The sequence below is a fragment of the Vulpes lagopus genome, chromosome 4 (assembly GCF_018345385.1).
Source record: "Vulpes lagopus strain Blue_001 chromosome 4, ASM1834538v1, whole genome shotgun sequence".
NCBI classification, from domain to species: Eukaryota; Metazoa; Chordata; class Mammalia; order Carnivora; family Canidae; genus Vulpes; species Vulpes lagopus.
Window position 1 is genome coordinate 92,500,892 of NC_054827.1, and position 13,077 is coordinate 92,513,968.

Sequence of the window (13,077 nt, forward strand, 5' to 3'; positions counted from 1 at the left end):
ATTGAAAAGAACAAACAGAAATTCTATAATTGTAAGGTACCACAAATGAAATAAAAATTTCACTAGAGTGGCTCAACAGCATGTGCGGAAAGTCTATCAACCAATAATTCTACAGACAGTAAAATGACTCTTCAGAATAAAGAAGAGAGAAGAATGGCAACCTGGGAAGCTCTAAACCTCCATTCCCCCACAGAAACATTAAAAGAAAGAGGAGGAGGGAAAGAAGGAAGAATGGACCAGAAGCTTTCTGAACCAAATTTGTAAGAGATCTGGAAAATAGTCAAAGGTTTATAGCAATGAAGCAAAAGCCCAAACAATAAAAAGCCATCTTCAAAAGGGTAGGAAAGTTTGGGGGCATTTTACTTGCCTTTGACCCATGCCCTCCCTGGTGTAGAGGTGATCTGGGTTTTAACCTGGTGGCAGTCTTGTTCTAAGTTCCCCCAACCCTTCAAACTAGAAGCAGGAAACACTTCATTTAAGACATATTGAATATGTTTATTCTAAGTTGTCTCAGAGCTACTTGAAAGATTCATGCATGATGAAAGGTGCTCATCTCTGTTTCACATACCTCACAGTGCAAATGGGAAAATCAGCAGGCACTGCTCATAAAAGCTTCAAGGTGGACTACAAGACCACAAACACCTGGGGCAAGAGATTATAAGTGGGGATACAGAATAGATCATCTAAGGCCAGGGAAGAAACTGGGGTAGGAGTCTCTGAGAAATTAGGACATTCAAAAGCAGTCATGTATACAAAGGAATTTAGAAAGACACACATATACCAAAGCCAGGCAAATGCTCAGAAAATTCCTGAGAAAAACTTAAACGTTTACCTCATGACGATCCCTAACTCAGAGGAAGTCCAGCTCAGTGTAAAGAAAGAAGAGGAGGGCTGGAGATTGAATTCAATCACCAATATCCAATAATTTAATCAGTCATGCCTCTATAATGGAATCTCTGTTTTTTAAAAAATATTAAACTAAAGGAGAGGTTGGGAGAGCTTTGGAATTGGTAAATGCATCAAGTTACTGGGAAGGTGGTACACCTGGAAAGTGCAGAGACGCCCTATGCCATGTCCACCCCCATATCTTGCCCTGTACATCCCTTCCATCCGGCTGTTCCTTTTCCTTTACAATAAACCAGTAAGCATAAGTAAGGTCTTCCCTGAGTTCTGCAAGGCATTCTAGCAAATTATCAAACCTGAGGAGGAGGTCATGAAAACTCACAACATGTAGTCAATCAGATAGAAATACAGGAGGCTCAGGATTTGCAACTAGCATCTGAAGTGGGGATGGCACAGTGGGACTTGTGGGATATGACACTAACTCCAGATAGATACTGTTAGAATTGAATTGAACTGTTGGACACCCAGATGGTTTTTGCACAGAATCGGAGTAATTGGTTGGTGTCAGAAAGGAAAATTCTTTCATTTGGTGTCAGCAGTGTTATGAGTAAAATAGTACATTTAATATCACTTCAAATTAGATTGCTATGACTTTAGGATGTTAGATGTAACCCTGATGTAATCACAAAAAAATGTCTGTAAAAATGGAAATGAAAAGAGAATCAAAATGTGTCACTATAAAAAATCAGTTAAACACAGAAAATGCAGTAATGGAGATATTTCTCCATTAGAGACAAAAATTACATAAGATATACAGAAAACAAATAGCAAATTGGCAGAGGTCCTTCCTTATCAGTAATTATATAAATATACATAAATTTTCCAATAAAAAGGAAGACTGAGAGGGTAAATTAAAAAATAAGAACCAAGTATATGCTATATACAAGGGATTCACTTTAGATCTAAACACACAAATATGCTGAAAATAAAAAGATAGAAGATAATATTCCATGCAAACCATAACTAAAAGAGAGCTGCGGACAAAATAATATTAAATTTAAAAACTATTAAAGGAGAAAAAAGAAGGCATTATATATTGATGAAAGGGTCCATTCTTCAAAAAGATATAAAAATTGTAAATAACTAATGCACCAAACACCACCCTCAAAATATATGAAGCAAACACTGACAGAATTAAAGGGGAAATAGCACCACAATAATAGTTGGGGATTTTAATATCCCACTTTCAAAAATGCTTCGAATATCTTCATAGAAAATCAGTAAATATACAGCAGGCTTGAACAACACTATAACTCATTTTCATAAATATAGTGTACTTTGCAAAACAACAGCAGAATACACATGGTGGGGGAGGGGAAGGAATCCAAGTAAACAAAATGCAAAATACTTCAACAGACATTTCTCAAAGAAAATATATAAATGGCATAAGCCCATGAAAAGATATTTAACATAATTAGTCATTAAAGAAGACAATTTCTAACAATTCATGTAATATGCAAAAACTATTGAATTGTACACTTTAAATGAGTGAATTATATGGTATGTAACTTACATTTCAATATGGTTGGTCTTTTTAAAACCATACTACAAAGCTACAGTGATCAAGATAGTATAGTACTGACATATATACAGATATATAGAACAACAGAACAGAACTGAGAGTACAGAAATAACTGCTTACATTTATGGTCAATTACTTATCAAGAAATAAGTCAAGGCAATTAAGTTTGGGAAAGAGTCTTTTTTAAAGATTCAATTTAGGGGGGTGACTAGCAAGATAGTGGAGGCATAGGGGTCCTCAACTCGCCTGGCCCCACACACTTACCTAGATAACTTTCAAAACATCCTGAACTCCTACAAATTCGACCTGAGGTAAAAAGAGAACAGCTGGAACACTACAGAGAGAAAAGTTTTTGCTTCTAACAAAATAGGAAGATGGAAAAAATAAAGAAATAAAGTAGGGGAGGGGAACAACAACTAGCAGGGCTAAAGTGGAGTGGGTGAAAGCCTCCAAGGCACAAAAGCCCAGCCCTGGAGAAGTGAGAACTTTAAAAACCCAAGCCTGAGCTTTCCCTGACTTAAAAGTGCTTAGCAGGGAAAATGGGCAGAATTGCAAGAGAGGCAGTGATGCATCAAGATCCCTGGAGACACTATAAGAGGAGTGGTGCCCAGGACAAACCTCACCACAAACCACAGTCCCATATCTGTAAGGGCAGGTGCGCCACAGCCCTTGGGGCATTTGGGAGAAGCCCACTAGTAACTCAGGCTGGCCCTGGCTATCCTTCACCCTAGACTCTGGCAATGGACAGATGCAGCTTTGGAAGAGGTGGTCCCCAGAAGTGCAGGTCCAGTGGCATCCAGGGCCCTGGATCCAAAGTCACCAAAGACAGCCATCTATTCTCCATTTCCCCCAGGACAGGTGGAAGTGGGGAGGATAGGGGACAGCAAGAACTCTCCTGCCACTGGGTGCCCCCAAGCTGTGCAGATCAGTGCTCCCGTGCGGCCCCAGGAGCATCTGAGCCAGTGCAGACTGGGAGACTGAGGTTAGTTACTCACGGGGAGCTGACTCCAGGGCTGGAAATCTGGCTGCCGGCAAATTTTTCTCTCTTCATTTCACCTTGCACCTGGCAGATGCAGGGCCTCTAGGGAACAGAGACCTCACAGGATAAACAGCTCACACTAAGCCCAGCACCCAGCAAGGGGCAGGGCATCTCCCCCAGGCACATACCCCTGAGAGTCAGCACAGCAGGCCCCTCCCCCAAAGGACCAATTGGAAGAACAGGGGAAGAGCAAGTTTATTGGACAAGCAGCGCTGGAAAGCTCCAGGACTGAGGGAAAATAGAACTAGAGGGTCCCCCTCCCCTATTTTTCATTACGACTTGTTTTTATATCAGGTTAAAATTTTCCAATATTTTTTCTCTTTTCCCAGCTTAACTACAATACTTCACCAACTCTTTGTTTTTACATTTTTTTCATTTTTGACTTTCATATTTCTACAATTACATGTCAGAAATTCAATTCAGAAGTACAATTATAAAGTTACTGGTGGTTCTGGAAAAAAAGCATAAAGGACTCTAGAGACTTCATTACTACAGAATTGAGATCTAATAAGGCTAAAATTAAAAACATTTAACTAAGATGCAATCCAAACTGGATGCTCTAACTGCTAGGGTTAATGAGATGGAAGAGAGAGTGAATGACATAGAAGGAAAGTTGAGGGAAAGAAAGGAAGCAGAGGAAAAAAGAGAAAAACAATTAAGAGACCACAAGGAAAAGCTTAGAGAAATAAATAAATGATAGCTTGAAAGGAAAAATAAATGTCTACTTGAGATTCCAGAAGAGGATGAGAGAGAGAGAGGATCACAAAGTATATTGAAACAAATCATAGCTGAGAACTTCTCATAATCTGGAGAAGGAAACAGGCATTCAGATCTAAGAGAGAGAGATCCCCAGCTAAAATCAATAAAAACCATTCAACACCTCGACATTAAATAGTGAAACTTGCAAATTACAAAGATAAAGAGAAGATCCAAAAGCAGCAAGAGACAAGAGACCCAAAGTTATATGGGGAGAAATATTAGATTAACAGCAGACCTCTCCACAGAGACCTGGCAGGCCAGAAAGGGCTGGCAGGATATATTCAGGTCCTAAATGAGAAGAACATGCAGCCAAGAATACTCTATCCAGCAAGGCTCTCATTCAGAATAGGAAAGATAAAGAGCTTCCAAGATAGGCAGAAACTCAAAGAATATGTGACCACCAAACCAGCTCTGCAAGATATATTAAGGGGACTCTGTAAAAGAAAGAGGGAGCCCCAAGAAACAATCCACAAAAACAGGAAGTGTATAGGTAATTAAATTCATTTCTTGCAATAGTTACTCTGAACGTGAATGGGCTAAATGATCCCATCAAAAGATGCAAGGTATTGGACTGGATAAAAAAGCAAGACTCGGGATCCCTGGGTGGCGCAGCGGTTTGGCGCCTGCCTTTGGCCCAGGGCGCGATCCTGGAGACCCAGGATCGAGTCCCACGTCGGGCTCCCAGTGCATGGAGCCTGCTTCTCCCTCTGCCTGTGTCTCTGCCTCTCTCTCTATCTCTCTGTGACTATCATAAATATATAAAAAAATTTAAAAAAAGCAAGACTCATGTATATGCCATCTACAAGAGACTCACTTTATTTTATTTTATTTTATTTATTTATTTATTTATTTATTTATTTATTTATTTATTTATTTATTTATTTCAAGGAGGCTCATTTTAGACCTAAGGATATTTATTTATTTATTTATTTATCTATCTATCTATCTATCTATCTATTTATTTATTTATTACAAGGAGACTCATTTTAGACCTAAGGACACCTCCAGCCTGAAAATGAAGGGGTGGAGAACCATTGACCATTCTAATGGTCCTCAAAAGAAAGCAGGGGTAGCAATCCTCATATCAGACAAATTAAAGTTTATACCAAAGACTGTAGCAAGAGATGAAGAGGGACACTATATAATCCGTAAAGGGCCTATCCAACAAGAAGATCTAACAAACACAAGTATTTATGCCCCTAATGTGGGAGCTGCCAAGTATATCAATCAATTTAATAACCAAAGTAAAGACATACTTAGATAATAATACACTAATAGTAGGAGCTTCAACATGGCACTTTCTGCAAATGACAGATATAAGCAGAACATGACCAAAGAACAAGGCCCTTGAATGATACACTGGACCAAACAAATTTCACAGATATATACAGAACATTCTATCTGAATGCAAATGAATACACATTCTTGTCAAGTGTACATGGAAGTTTCTCTAGAATAGACCACATACAGGGTCACAAATCAGATCGCAATCAATACCAAAGATTGGGATTGTCCCCTGCATATTTCAGACCACAATGCTCTGAAACTACAACTCAATCACAAGAAGAAATGTGAAAGAAACTCAAACACATGGAGGTTAAAGAGCATCCTGCTGAAAGATGAAAGGCTCAACCAGGAAAGTAGAGAAGAATTAAAAAGATTCATGGAAACGAATGAAAATGAAAACACAACCGTTCAAAATCTTTGGGATAAAGGAAAGGTGATCTTAAGAGGGAAATCAAAATACAAGCCTTCTGCAAAAAAAATGGAAAAAAACTCAAATACACAAGCTAACCTTGCACCTAAAGGAACTGGAGAAAGAATGGCAAATAAAGCCTAACCCACATAGAAAAGATATAATAAAGACTATAGCAGAATTCAATGAATAGAGGCCAGAAGAATTGTAGAATAGATGAACAAAATCAAGAGTTGGTTCTTTGAAAGAATTAGTAAGATAGATAAACCATTAGCCAGCCTCATTAAAAACAAAAGAGAAAAGACTCAAATTAATAAAACCATGAATGAAAAAGGAGAGATCACAACCAATACCAAGGAAATACAAATGATTTTAAAAACATATTATGAGCAGCTATATGCCAACAATTAGGCAATCTGGAAGAAATGGATGAATCTCTGGAAAACCACAAACTACCAAAACTGGAATAGGAAGAAATAGAAAACCTGAACAGGCTAATAACCAGCGAGGAAATTGAAGCAGTCATCAAACACCTCCCAGGTGTTTGACACCTGGACACAAAAGTCCAGGGCCAGATGGCTTCCCAGGGGAATTCTAGCAAACGTTTAAAGAAGAAACCATACCTATTCTACTAAAGCTATTCCAAAGGATAGAAAAAATGGAATGCTTCCAAACTCGTTCTATGAGGCCAGCATCACCTTAATTCCAAAACCAAAGACCACACCAAAAAGGAGATTTATAGACCAATATCCCTGATCAACACTAATGTAAAAATTCTCAACAAGATACTAGTCAATAGGATCCAACAGTACATTAAGAGGATTATTCACCGTGACCAAGTGGGATTAATCCCCGGGATGCAGGGCTGGTTCAACACTCATAAAACAATCAACGTGATAAATCACATCAATAAGAGAAAAATAAGAACCATGTGATCCTCTCAATAGATGCAGAGAAAGTATTTTACAAATTACAACATCCATTCATGATTAAAACTCTTCAAAGTGTAGGGGTACAGGGAACATGCCTCAGTATCTTAAAAGTCATTTATAAAAAGCCCACAGAAAATATCATTCTCAATGGGGAAGAACTGAGAGCCTTTCCCCTAAGATCAGGAACAAGACAGGGATGTCCACTCTCACCACTGCTATTCAAAATAGTACTAGAAGTCCTAGACTCAGAAAAAAAGAAATAAAAGGCATTCAAATTGGCAAAGAAGAAGTCAAACTCTCCCTCTTTGCAGGTGACATGATACTGTACATAGAAAAGCCAAAAGACTCCACCCCAAGATTGCTAGAACTCATACTGCAATTTGGCAGTGTGGCAGGATATAAAATCAATGCCCAGGAATCAGTGGCATTTCTATACACTAACAATGAGACTCAAGAAAGAAATTAAGGAGTCAATCCCATTTACAACTGCACCCAAAAGCATAAGATACCTAGGAATAAACCTAACCAAAGACATAAAGGATCTATACCCTAAAGACTACGAACACTTCTGAAAGACATTGAGGAAGACACAAAGAGATGGAAAAATATTCCATGCTCATGGATTGGAAGAATTAATATTGTGAAAATGTCAATGTTACCCAGGGCAATTTACACGTTTAATGCAATCCCTATCAAAATACCATGGACTTTCTTCAGAGAGTTAGAACAAATTATCTTAAGATTTGTGTGGAATCAGAAAAGACCCCGAATAGCCAGGGGAATTTTAAAAAAGAAAACCATATCTGGGGGCATCCAATGCCAGATTTCAGGTTGTACTACAAAGCTGTGGTCATCAAGACAGTGCGGTACTGGCACAAAAACAGACACAGAGATCAATGGAACAGAATAGAGAACCCAGAAATGGCCCCTCAACTCTATGGTCAACTAATATTCGACAAAAGAGGAAAGACTATCCCCTGGAAAAATGACAGTCTCTTCATAAATGGTGCTGGGAAAATTGGAGAGGCATGTGCAGAAGAATGAAACTGGACCACTCTCTTACACCAGACATAAAGATAAACTCAAAATGGATGAAAGATCTAAATGTGAGTTAAGAATCCATCAAAATCCCAGAGGGGAACACGGCAACAGCCTTTTTGAATTTGGGGACAGCAACTTCTTGCAAGCTACATCCCCTATGAAGGCAAGGGAAACAAAAGCAAAAATGAACTATTGGGACTTCATCAAGTTAAGAAGCTTCTGCACAGCAAAAGAAACAGTCAACAAAACTAAAAGACAACCTACATAATGGGGGAAGATATTTGCAAATGACCTAACAGATAAAGGGCTAGTATCCAAGATGTATAAAGAACTTATTAAACTCAACAGCAAAGAAACAAACAATCCAATCATGAAATGGGCAAAAGACATGAACAGAAATTTCACCAAAGAAGGAATACACATGGCCAACAAGCACATGAGAAAATGCTCTGCATCACTTGCCATCAGGGAAATACAAATCAAAACCACAATGAGATACCACCTCACACCAGTAAGAATGGGGAAAATGAACAAGACTGGAAACAACAAATGTTGGAGAGGATGTGGAGAAAGGGAACCCTCTTGCACTGTTGGTGGGAATGTGAACTGGTGCAGCCACTCTGGAAAACTGTGTGGAGGTTCCTCAGAGTTAAAAAGAGACCTGCCCTATGATCCAGCAACTGCACTGCTGGGGATTTACCCCAAACATACAGATGCAGTGAAACCCCGAGACACCTGCACCACAATGTTTATAGCGGCAATGTCCACAATAGCCAAACTGTGAAAGGAGCCTCGGTGTCCCCCAAAAGATAAATGGATAAAGAAGATGTGGTCTATATATAAAATGGAATATTACTCAGCCATTAGAAACGTCAAGTACCCACCATTTGCTTCAACCTGGATGAAACTGGAGGGTATGATGGTGAGTGAAGTCAGTCATCGGAGAAGGACAAACATTATATGGTTTCATTCATTCGGGGAATATAAAAAATAGGGAGAGGGATTATAAGGGAAAGGAGAGGAACTGAGTGGGAAAAATTAGAGACAAACTATGAGAGACTCCCAACTCTGGGAAATAAACAAAGTGTTGTGGAAGGGGAGGTGGGCGGGCAGGGGGATGGGGTGACTGGGTGATGGGCACTTGACGGGATGAGCACTGGGTGTTATACTATATGTTGGCAAATAATTTAAATTAAATAAAAAAAGAAATTCCCCCAAAATGTTCATTTTTATCTGAAACTCACATTTGCAACCTGCATTCTATCTGGTGACCCTCAGAGCACAAGATGTATCTCTGACCTTCAGTCTGCTGATGAGATGTTAGCCCACGTGAAGTGGCAGAGGCTTAGGACCAGCTTCCATTCCTGAATGATGATTCCTTTGGAAGAATGAGAGGCAGGGGACCCACGGGACCCCTAATTCAGCTGGCAGTCACACCTACACTGGCAGAAGGGGGTTAAACCACCACCCTACTACCCACATGAAGTTTATGTTTGGGGTCTGCACCGTTATTGTGGCAAGAGATAGCTGATGTAACAGGTCAACACAGCTTCCAGAGAAGGTCCCCAGTCCCCGTTTCCCCACAGAGTCTGCCTTAAGCCAATTCCACACGTAAATTCTGGAGGTACTCCTTCACCTTCCAAGGGTGCCCTCTCTTAATTATTCATGCACTTCAGACCCAAAATTTGTATTAAAAATTTACTGGGCTTTTTTTTTTTGGTATGTATTTTTTTTAAGCAGTAAAGAAGGGAGGAGGAAGGGAGAGAGGGGAAGGAAGGGCGACTTAAAAATAACTTCCAAGTAGGTAAAGGAGCTAGGTATAAAGGACTTATAAAAGTTTACAACTTTTAGAAAACAGGAGAAAATATTTATTAAATCAGATAGGAAAGAGAGTTCTTAAAAATATATGAACTTAAAAATATTAACCCCCAAAAAGAGCATAAAACCATGAAAGACTTAACAAATATAATCATATTAAATACTTTACTTAAAAAAACACAGACACATAAATAGGAGCACCTGGAAACAAAGTCGGTTGAGCATCTGACTCTTGGTTTCAACTCAGGTCATGATCTCAGAGTCATGAGATTGAGCCCTGCATTGGGCTCCATGCACAATGTGGAATCTGCTTCAAATTCTCTTTCCTCCTCCCTCTACCCCTTCCACCCACGCTCTTGCTCTCTTTCTCTCTCTAAAATAAATAAACAAATCTTTTTTAAAAATCATAAATAAAGGGCAGCCCCTGTGGTGCAGGGGTTTAGCGCGGCCTGCAGCCTGGGGTGTGATCCTGGAGGCCCGGGATCGAGACCCACGTCGGGCTCCCTGCGTGGAGCCTGTTTCTCCCTCTGCCTGGGTCTCTGCCTCTCTCTCTCTCTCTCTGTGTCGCTATGAATAAATAAATAAAAATCTTTAAAAAAATCATAAATAAAGAGAAAAGATGATCATCTGGCTTGAAGAAGATACTGCAACACAGGACCAAAGAGAGTTAATATAAGAATTTTATTTTAAAAAACCGAAACACAGAAAAATATAAACAACTCATTAGAAAGTTAACCAAAATGTATGAGGTGGCACATTATGAGAAACAAACCCAACTGTCTAATAAACATGTAAGAAAAAGGTGTGCTTTCCTGGACAAGAAATGCAAATTTCCTTGCAAACCATGACACAGTATATCACATGTATCATATCTTCTCATGTTAAAGTCCGCCAGCACCAAATGCTGGGAATGTGGGAGAGTAAATTTATACAATTATTAATCTGGTACCATCTAGTAAATCCAAAGGTGCGTACATTTTAGGAACCAACATTTGTTCTCAAGAAGAGAGATACTCTAGAGAATCCCCCAACTTATACCCTAGAAAACCTATGGAGAAAAAGTGTTGTAGGCAGTTTTTAATAGCAAAAACCTAAGGAGTGTGGGAGACACTAAATAGCTACTTATAGGAGAAGATATGTAAACTGTGGTACATTCATATACTGACATTTTATGTGAGCAGTCCAAATGAATTAACAAGAACTACAGGCATCCAGACTGACAAATCTCAAAAAGATGGACAAAAAAAAGCAATGTTTAACCATTTACAAAACAAGAGCAGAAACTATTTAATGATACATAAACAAACAGAAGTATGAACCTGAACACTGGTGAGACCACCCGTAAATTGGGATAGGTCTTACCCTAGAGAAGAGGAGGGGAGAGGATCATGGCAGGTGGTGAGGATCTACACTTGTACGCATTTCTGCGATGCTTTGCCTTTTTAAACATTCGACACTGGCACTGTTTGGGTCAGGTTCTGGCTGAGCAACTGCCCAGAGCAGGACTTACTGCCTGTGGAAACAAGGATACCCACATCTGCAGGGTAACCAATATGTCCCTACATGGGTATGAACAGACACTTAAACAGGATGCTTTTATATCTATTTATTAGCTGTATTTTGGTAAATATTTAAGTTTATCAAAAAGTACTTTTTATGTAAATCTAGATTTTTCTAACATGAAAAACAGTATTCAACTGCTTCATTTAACATATTTGTAGGAATAAAGCACATGCTAAGATATAAATATATATGCTTTTTAAGTCATAATATTTTTAGTGCCTTAAATAATATAGTAAATGCCAATTCATGCTAAAAACTCTATTTTTATTATCTTTTGGAGTTCTCTTAGCCCTATTTTAGAAAGAGCATTCACTCAAAATAGGTCAAGAAATTACTAGAAAGAGTCTTGTATTTCTTCCATAATATCTGAAAATTTTCCCACAAAACATAGGAGTACTATGTTCATGGGAAAATCCCATATTTGTGAAATCCACATTTACAGGATAAAACTATCAGAAACTGGGATGCCTGGGTGGCTCAGCTGTTGAGTGTCTGCCGTCAGCCCAGGGTGTGATCCTGGAGTCCCAGGATCAAGTCCCACATCCCAGAGAGAGAAGTCCCTTCTTCTCTCTCTGCCTATGTCTCTGCCTCTCTCTCTCTCTCTCTCTCTCTCTCATGAATAAATAAAATCTTAAAAAAAAAAACTATCAGAAACTCACCTCTTCTCTGTGAGGAATGAATTAAAGTCCCGGTCCACAGAAGCCCAGCGGCTCTGCCCAGCTGCCCTGCTGGGGTAGGAGGTTGACGGCTCTGCCCTGTTCACTCTCGGCTGGAGCCCGCATTTGCTGGTGGCTGATTCTGCTGGCTCTGATCTTCCTAAACCAGCACACATGGGAGCAGATGTCTGATGTAGCTCCATCTCCAGCACACCAGAGGTCAGCCGACCTTTGTTCTCTAGATGCATGTTCCGTTGTCACTCTTCTTACGAGGTCAGCCAGAAAGAAAGCACTGTTGATGAAAACAAACTGGGAATATTGTTTGCGCCTTGGGGAATCCATACGGAATCCATTCAGTCTCTTTCTACCCTTGTTGTTTTTTGGCCTGTTATAATGAGGCCCTTCCAGTGCTTCAGCATTCTAATAGCACAGGGAAACAGTGTACACTCTTTCCAAGGATGAACATTGTAGCATATTTCACACTAGCCATGACCTAAGTATTCAACAAGAGAGTGTTAGTAAAGCAAGTTGTAATATGTGCATAGTATGTAATACTATGCAACTAAAAATGCTCTAAAGGGATACTGATTGATAGTGGGAAATATTAAGGATACAGAAAAAACTGATAAGCTATTTTTCTTGAAATAAATATATATATAGCATATGCATATAACAGAAGACCAAAAGGACCCTGCCTCCAATACAGGACTACCTCTGGGTAATGGAAACTTTCTCCTTTGCTTCTATGCTATGGTTTTATGGTTTTCGCATCCAGCAAATCAATACTTTTGTAATGGGAAAATAATACCTATTATAAAAATGAAAACAATTACTCATTGAAAGTAATTCAACTAATTCAAAGTAAAAATGAAAGGTTATGAGGTCCTACTATTTGGATTATATTTTTAACCATTACCATTTAAATCTTTTACATTTGCCAGCATCCCATGACCCCAGCAATGACCTTTGATTTGCAGCAGCATGGTTTGATATCAAGAGTTGCTAAGAAGCCAACACTTATTGTGAGCTTTGGTTGAGCAGGATTTGTAACATTGTAAAGCAATGTACATAACTATAAGTGGAATGGGTCCACCACTCTTTATGACTCACTCATCAGTAAGAAGAAGGCAGAGTGTTGGTAGAATGTG

General features: G+C 39.2%; 1 protein-coding gene across 3 annotated transcripts in view; it reads right to left on the bottom strand.

Moving 5' to 3' along the window:
* The window catches only part of OCA2 (OCA2 melanosomal transmembrane protein), a 409,422-nt gene that overhangs the window by 362,867 nt on the left and 33,478 nt on the right, over positions 1-13,077 (bottom strand). For all 3 annotated transcript variants that reach the window (XM_041751148.1, XM_041751149.1, XM_041751147.1), the window contains exon 2: positions 11,933-12,221. In XM_041751148.1, the coding sequence (XP_041607082.1) occupies positions 11,933-12,177 (245 nt within the window). In that variant the 5' untranslated portion in view covers positions 12,178-12,221. The remainder of the gene's footprint in view (positions 1-11,932; positions 12,222-13,077) is intronic.